Genomic DNA, 8650 nt, shown 5'->3' with positions numbered 1-8650 from the left:
AGAATGCTCTTGGAATAGGCAAAAAAGATAGGGAGAAATGCATATGGTCTTTTGTAGAACCATACTGTTACAAGTGTCTGTATATAGTAGCTGCTTCCTCATCTGAAAACCTGCACATACCACTTGAATGATAACTTCCAAGGTGTTTTCAGTACCATGCATTGTTGACTTCAACAGAGGTTGGAAAAATTAATTTTACTTTACTTTTCGTGGAATGCTTTTGAGCATTCAAACAGCACAGATCTTTGACCACACAAGAGTCCTAGGTGGCTTTCCAAACCCAAAAGATTCCCCTTATGCATTGATGTTGATAGCGCCACTACCTCCACTTAGCACCATTTATAAGGAAATGTTGGGACTTTTAAAACAGCATTTGTTTCCCTCTTTATTGTTCAGGGGGAGAAAAAATGACTGCATTGTGTAACAGTTACCCTACAGGAGAGTCTCTGCTACCAGTGACTGCTATTTGAGGTAGGATGGTACTTAAACTCATCACATTCACAGTTTTGGAATGCAGGGATCATGCCCCGCCCTTACCTTTGTAGAAACCTGGCTGGCTCTACACATTATGAGTCTTATACTTATCTAGATACCTTATCAAGGCAAATACAGATAATTATTTTTTTCATTGGTTAAGTTTTCAGCAGAATGTATTCTTATGCTGAATGGTCACAATAAAATTCAATCACTAATTAATTTGCATGCACAAAGAAATTCAGCTGGGTAATACTGTATTTCCCATTTGCCTTGGGAATGCTACATTTTACCACCATGTTTAGATCCCAGCTTCAAAAAAAAAAACCAATGAAAATGTCAGATCCAGTGCACTGTGTAGCATGAAATTCTCTTACCAAAATCATTCATTCTGCCATAATGTTCAATCAAACAAAAAAAATGTATTTGGGGTCAAGTCTTGTGTCAGCCATGAGAATGCTGCAGTTTTAACAGGAAACAAGAACAAATGCAAAAGAATGGAAAGGCAGCACAAACTTGTTCCTGAGCTAGAAGCAATCTCTAACTGTTAGATGGGAATGAAATCTGTGTTACATCTTCCAGTCAAAGTCCTTGAAGAAATGGTACCAGCCGTAGGAAGAGTAGAATTAGACTTAATGAGTCTGATCTGATGCTGCAATTACGACAGGATTTTTTTTTCTATTAAGAAGATTGCAACAAAGCGATTAAAATAATCCAGACAGAAACCCTGAACCAAATATTGGCGCTGACTGTCGACTTTAGGGAGCAAGAAACCGACCCTGAATCTAGGCACTGTGGCTCACAAAAACCTTCGGCTGTACAGGGAGAGAGAAGAGCCACAAAACCTCGCGTTTGCTTTCTGTCCTGCCTGGCCTTTCAGGCAGCTCTGGTTCCTGCCTGCAGCCACGCAGATGCCTCCAGCCCACCCCAGAGGGCTCGATCAGCTCTCGGGAGACGTTCCCCGCGATGTGGGGGTCAGCAGGGGAGGGTTCCCCGCGAAGGGAGTTCAGGAGGGTGGTTTGGGAGGGTGCCCCGCGGAGAGGGTGGGAGGACATCAGGGAGGTTCACAACGGACTCCTTGTGGAGGGGATGGTCAGCAGGGTGGCTGGGGGAGTGGGAGCTACTGGCGAAGACGGGGTCAACAGGGTGGTATCAGAGGGGTCCCCCCCAGCAGCTCCGCCGAGCGCTGCCCACGGCGGAGGAGCCCAGCGGGGCCGCCCCTGCCTGCGCCGCTGTCCACGACTGTGGTGCTGAACTGCGGCGGCGCCGCCCGCCCGGCCCAGTCCCGGACCCCGTGCTCTCTTCGGGACGAACGGCGGGATTAAGGCTCCGGTAATCGAGGCCGGATTAACTCCCTGGAAACCGGGTGCAATCTGAGCAAAATGTCCCCCATCCCGGGAGATGGAAGGGGGAGGGGGCGAGCATCCGCCGCCCAGATGCTGCGCCGCGATTAGAGGGTGGGAAAAACAAATATATCATCCGCTGCTTTTGGGAAGGGCTGGGCTGGTTGGTATCCGGGCAGCCCCTCCTCTTCCTTCTCCCTCCTCCTCTTCCTCTGCCTCACAGCCTCGCTCTCCTCTCCCGACCAGCCGCCTTCCGCGGAGGGGGAGAGACGAGCGCAGAGCCCGCAGCCCCCCCTCCCCGGCGACAAGCGATGGGCGACATCCCCACCCTCGTGAAAATCAGCGTCTCCCTCAAAATCCAGCCCAACGACGGGGCGGTGTATTTCAAGGTGGACGGGAACCGCTTCGGCCAGAACCGCACCATAAAGCTGCTGACAGGAGCGAAGTACAAGATCGAGGTGGCCCTTCGGCCCGGCACCGTCCAAGCCACGTAAGTGCAGCCTCCTCTTTCTCCCTGCTCAGGGTGGCTCCCCCGGCCCTCCCTTCCCCGCTGCTTTATTTTTAGAGGTTTAATATTTTTTCCTGGCAGTGTGACAGCACAGGGTTTCAGCGATTTCTCCCTGCCCTCTCTTTTGCTTTGGTGACTCCGTTTCTAGGTCCCTGGGCCAGCTGTTCACACTGCTTTTCCCGGCTGGCTTGGGAGAGAGGGCCACGACAGGGAGAAGCTTCCATCCCTCTTCCTACTCCCCTTTTCCCGGAGCTCTTTCAAACTCAGCTCCTTTTCTCCCTCCTTCCCTGTGGCTTGTCCTGGAGGCAGAGGGAAGAGAACCCCTCGGACCCTGTCTGTCAATGCTGCAACGTGCCCCAGCCTCGCTGCAGCATGACAGAGACTGAGATAGCAAGGAGGATGCAGATGGGGACCCGGCTCTGGGTGGAGAGACAGCCCTAGAGAAGGGATTTGACTAACCTCTCTCCACCCACTCCAGGTCATATCCTTTCCTTTTTACACCTTCCCTGGGTGACTGCAGAGCCCTGGCATTTTCCAGGAGCCCCAGTGAGTCAGCAGCACCTGCAGGTCTGCTAAAAATCCCTGAAGCATTCCCCCACAACGCAGAGGCTGCAGCCCACAGGCCAGCTCCATATTCCTAAGGAAGAAGATTTGAGGAGCTTCTGAAAGGCTGGATCCTGTCTCTTTGCAGGACAATGGGCATCGGGGGCGTCAGTGTCCCACTGGAAGAGATATCAAGGGATGCACAGATGGTCTCTTACATGGGGATCTATGACACAGAAGGAGTGCCCCATACCAAGAGTGGAGAGAGACAGCCCATCCAGGTCAATATGCAGGTATGTGGTTCTCCAAGATTGGTATGGGAAGACAAGGCAGGACAGCAGGAGAGGGAGTTGTGGAGACCAAGTATTCCAGGGCAAAGTCTGCACTCCTCTCTGCTTTGAGCCAGTAAGACCACAGGTTAAGGCATTGCTGGAAAACACAAGCACTGCTTCCCCAGGAGAAGCCAAGAGAGCAGCAAGGACCGGGAAGTAGTACGGGGATTTTTAGAGAGTCTCATAGCCCTTTAAGGTGCTTCAGGAGAAAGAAACAGCAGCTGAACTTCTCACTTTTTCTGCAGGAAATATTATGGGCTTCAGAAAACTCTCCCCAAGTTCCCTGGTTAGGAATCCAGTCCCAAGCCCCTGGCATACAATGCCAGGTTTATTTGTTGGTTTGTTGGTTTGGGTTTTTTTGGAGCAGAGCATGCCCCAGGAACAAGGGGTGAGATAATTTCCCCTTCCACCTGTCATCTGCAGGTTGCCTGAGGACCTGTCAGAGGCTGAAAGCATGCCTCAGAATACACACACACACACACACACATGCTGGCTTCTCCCTTCCTTTGCTCATAAATTGCCATTATCACATTAAGTCTGCACTCACAAACCTAAGTTTTTACCCAAATATCTCCTCAGCCCAACCTGAAAGAGAAGCTCCAAGGGCCAGAATTGGTACCCATCATGGCCACAAAATGAAATTACAAAAGCTCAGGTCCATAAGGTAGCAGAGCTAACAGAAGATAAGAGCAGCACCAGGCAAATTTCCACAGCACTCCTTGGGTGAAGCATTCAGGATGCAGAAAGAGATTTGCTTTGTTCTGGAGTTTTGATGTCCCTTCCCCCTCCTGATCACACTTGTGAGGGATTCTCAATGTTCTCTGGCTCCTGTATTAAAAAAGGGAACAGGGCAGCTAGCCATCTTCAGCTGAAGCTCTCCTAAGTGTCTGCTCCAATTTACACAAGTCTAGGACCTTGCCAAACCCACCAGATCTCAGATTTTCTCACATTTGCTCACTGCACTCAAAATTTCATCTTGATTGGCACCTTTTTTTTTTTTTTTTTTTCTTTTGGAATCATCATTTACCGTTGCAATGCCCTTCTGAATAAGAACTGTAACATCTCAATTTGGAGTTTCTAATAATTAGAGCAAGTATAACTTAATTTTGGAGACCCACATCACATTAACAGTTACCACTTCATAATCTTAGGTTAATAAGACTACCCGAAAGTATCTGTCTACATTAATCACTTTTCTATACAGTCCCCTCCTTGGAACACCCAGGAAATCCAAACAAAATTATGGCTTCCCAACCAGCAAAAGAATGCCACTGTTGAGTATTGCAGTTGTATTTCACAATGTCCTATACTAGGAGGGGAAGGGGCAGTGATCCCAAAAAAAACATCTGCTTTAACTTAGGCATCCCTATTTTGATAGCCACCTTTACCCTTAAGTGTAGCACTGATGTAAACTCTGAAAATCTGAATATTTAACTTTTCTTACAGAGAAAACTATGTCAAATCACAAATGAAGTAATTACAGGAAATGCAAGGAGGGTCTGATTTTCAGATAGAAGCTCTGAGATGGTTTGTTGCAGCATCAGAATAAGTAGCCACAATCTTTGTCCAAAGATTGGCTACTTAAAAATCAAATCTTGGGATATTAATCATGAAGCTAATAGGATTTTCAATCGTTAAGCACTTCCTCAACCCCCTTTAGGATTTGATCTTGATAGATAGATTCTTCAGTATAGACTTAGATGTCCACAGTTCATACTTTCAAGTATTAAATACAGGCAACTCAATGAGGATTTACACATTTAGCTCCTCATTTAGCTGCTTAGCTAGACAGAACCATAACAGATTTAGAGAACCAGCCTTGGACACCTCAGCTTCTAATGCCTACTTCCTAAATCTTAAAAACTGGTCTTACTGCATACAGCTTTAAATTTTCCTATTTCCTTCAGCTATGAGGAACTTCAGTCTTCACTTCCTTTTCTAGAACAGGCAGGGTCCTGATACATCCTAGGGAGATAAGGACACTATTTAATGCATAAAATCTGAATCCACATTAGAAATAGACTATGAGGTCTGTCCTGCAGGTAAAAACTGGTGTGATACTGCCAGTCTAATGCCTGAAAGACAGAAGGTCCACAAGAATCTCTCACCTGCTTTAAAACTTGAAACAACTAATTCTCATGCTCCTATTCTAGTTGTCTAGTAGACATCTGACCTCTTACAGTCCTACTATATACAAGTAAACCAACAATCCTTCTTCTGCATTCCAGAATCTGAGGAAACATTTCTGTTAGCTGAATGCTCAGTTATATGCACTATCCAGACACTGCTAAACTCTCGAGTAAATGGTGTAAATTCTCTTTGGGTCTAATTTTATTCTTGGTCAGACAAGACTGAGACTGAATACAGAAGCTAGATCTTGGTTCCCAGTAATAAACAACCATCAAATCATCCTAGCATGCAAATTCAGAGGGAGTGATTAAATAACTATTAACACCTACAGTACTGAGAATAGCAGAGAGGGAAATATCCTGACCTACAAAGAGTAGGGCCATCCCTCCCTCCCTGGGGAAGCCCAGAGGGGCATACCCAGTGGAGAAGCCAGGATTCAGCTGCAGGAGCCACAGGGATTCAGGGGAGCTCTGAGGATGCAGAATGCTCATTAAGCCATAGAGCTGCTGCATCTGCTAAGTACTGGGCTGAGGGGGCGGTATGTGGTAGTAGAAAAGCTCTGCAATTAATTCTGTCCTCCTGGAAATCCTCAGCAGTCAAATCACACTGCATGGCTCAGCAAACTGGGTCATTGGAGGAAGAGAGAGTTTGTTTTCTTTCTTTATCTTGTTGAAATTTTAATCCTCTATACATTAATGAAACAAAACGCTGCTCTTGAGTCGTATCACTGTCATACCATCTTCCAGCAGTGCTATCAGAAATGCCTTTTCTTCCTCAATTTCTGGACTGAGGGTAGCTGGTGCTTCTCTCTGACAATTCCTCTGTGTGAGCTGTGCACACTAAAAGCCAATGTGCTTAACCTTTACTATCTTGCATTATGAGTGTTGATTACTATCAAAGATTATTAATTAAAAAAAAATCCTTAATAAGGCTATAGCTGCTGGGAGACACAAAAAAGCCTGCATGATCTGATTTCTCTGTCAAAAAAAAGTAGCAGAAATATTTCAGCTGCTCCTTTAAAGTAACACGTGGGACTGGAGCCAAATAAAAACCTTCCACTAACAGCACACAGAAACTCCTGCTGTTGTCAAGGCTAAATTTAAGTTCCCATAGTGAGCCCGGACAAGGTTTAAAGCAACGTCCATGATGCATCAGCAGCTGGCAAGCCACATTTTAAAGTAAGAAAAAAATGCATGTCCTTTTGAAAAAACTAGATACAGAAGCATCTGACTGCAAGTGAGGAAGAGTCACTGTGTAAAAGAGCTTTCATACCAGCCATGCAAGTGATTGTAATAGGCAGATGATCAAAGGTCAGCTCACAGTCACATGATGGAATGAAAAATAGTCAAGTGAAAAAGCAGTCATTAAAGTGAATGATGGAAATATTTAAAAGGAAAAAATGTTTAGGAACAGAGTGTCCTCCAGTAGCACTGAATCCACTGTATAGTATCTCCTAACAACACAGCACAATCAACAAACCATACTGCTGGGACCAACAGCAAAGTGTATAAGCTTCACACCCACACTTGAGACATTCTGCAAGGTCTCAAGGTACAGGAGCTCAGATTTTACATCACCATCATAACTGTAGTCGTGATCTACCCTCATAAGCCTAATTCATATGTTTTTTCTGATATTGCAAGGGTGTGTAGCAGTGGCTTCAAAGAATAAAGATATTCATTTTACAGAACTTAGGACAGTCATGGTCTTATTCACTCCAAAGCTGCAAGCACAGGCAGCTTGCAATGTCTCAATACCCCTTCAGTGTATTAGACACATATTTGCTAACATGTGCTGATTATCTCCTTCCTAACTTTTATTACTCATGCCCAGATTTGAAAAGCTGCACTATCACAGTATAACTAGCAATTACAGAAATGCACAAAGGAGAACTACTTCTGCTTAAATTTCAAGTAAAATGCAGATCAGAATACTAGGGAAGGAATAAGAGGTCTAATACAGCGTATCTCAATCAAGACACTGCAAACACAAGGCTACAAGACACAGTGACATTAAATATTTCTAAAAGAGAAGCAAAAGAAGGAATCTGGGGAGGCCTCTAGGCATGGTATAAAGGTGAAGTGCTGGCCTGTATTGCTAAAGATGACTGCAACATGATATGTATCATAAGTGGCACAAGCCACTTCGAGATCATTATGCCAACTACTACTGTGTCATCTCAAGAAGGGTTACAGCTTTGATTCTTGCTGTTAGTAACATTTATCCATATGGGAACTTGAACATTTTTACTCCCTCGCCTTTTGCAGATGCAAGAGCCAGGGGACAGTACATGGAGAATCTAATCATTCATGTTCTATGTATGCCTAAGCATAAAAGACTTTATGACTGCTAGAGCAGGTTTTACAGATCTCTGATTTATTGGCTTGAGGAACAAACTGACTTGTTTTACATTCCCCAGTTTCATAACAGTGTTGTTTCTAATTAACAGAGAGAAACCACCAAACAAATCAGCTCACTAACACTGCTATTCCATCTTTCTCACAGTTTAACGACATTGGCCTTTTTGAAACAGTCTGGCAAGTCAAATTCTACAACTACCACAAACGGGATCATTGCCAATGGGGAAACAGTTTTGGTAGTATTGAATATGAATGCAAACCAAATGAAACTCGCAGTCTCATGTGGATCAATAAAGAGACCTTCCGCTGAAGAGATATGAAACCAGGACTGCTGGACAATTTCCCTGAGGAATACTCTACCTTTTTAAACCAGCAAGAAGCCTTAACAAAGGCATACTATAACATTGCTGTGTCCCATACGTTTCCAACTACATTGTACATACAGGTGGTGCCACTGAAATCTTTGCCTATTACTGTATTTTAAGTTTACCATGGCATATGCAACATTCTTTACCTGTCATCCTGAGAATACTGTGAAGTTCATAGTAAAGAATATTTGATAGCTGGGTAGAAAGTCATACAATCATAATACTGTCATAAGTATTTGCATTATGCCCACTAAACAGTTCCACTAGAAGTAACAACTTTTGTGGAGTGTTATACTTTATTGCTTAGAATTTGGATGCAACATCACATTGGTGATTTCTGTATTAATATTTGCATTTGCTCCTAAATTGGTGTGCTCCTTCAAGCATTTTGTCATACATGTCATCCCAGTGGACAGCAAAAAGTTCAAAATATGGATATTTGTAGGTTTAGCTAAATGACAGCTACTACGGTGTTGATATTGTGCTTTCATACCAGGGGATTTGGAAACTCATTCTCCCTTTTGTTAAGTGCTGTAAAATATTCTGTGAATTTGCTAATTTACCAAACCTCTCAAAGTAAGATTCTTTGTTA

The 8650-nt window shown here is 44.4% G+C and overlaps 1 protein-coding gene across 2 annotated transcripts; it reads left to right on the top strand.

Moving 5' to 3' along the window:
• The first annotated feature begins 394 nt into the window (after positions 1 to 394).
• On the top strand, positions 395 to 8012 carry CNRIP1 (cannabinoid receptor interacting protein 1). Of its 2 annotated transcripts, none has more exons than XM_071740223.1 (4): positions 395 to 471; positions 2064 to 2307; positions 3017 to 3161; positions 7836 to 8012. In XM_071740223.1, the coding sequence occupies exons 2-4, from the start codon at positions 2129 to 2131 to the stop codon at positions 7998 to 8000; spliced, it is 489 nt and encodes a 162-aa protein (XP_071596324.1). In that variant the 5' UTR covers positions 395 to 471; positions 2064 to 2128; the 3' UTR covers positions 8001 to 8012. The 2 variants fall into 2 exon arrangements, with proteins under 2 accessions (XP_071596324.1, XP_071596325.1); XM_071740224.1 differs by having other exon boundaries at positions 2041 to 2307.
• Positions 8013 to 8650: the final 638 nt, after the last annotated feature.

Source organism: Heliangelus exortis, chromosome 3 (assembly GCF_036169615.1).
Source record: "Heliangelus exortis chromosome 3, bHelExo1.hap1, whole genome shotgun sequence".
NCBI lineage: Eukaryota > Metazoa > Chordata > Aves > Apodiformes > Trochilidae > Heliangelus > Heliangelus exortis.
This window is presented reverse-complemented; position numbering and strand designations above follow the sequence as displayed.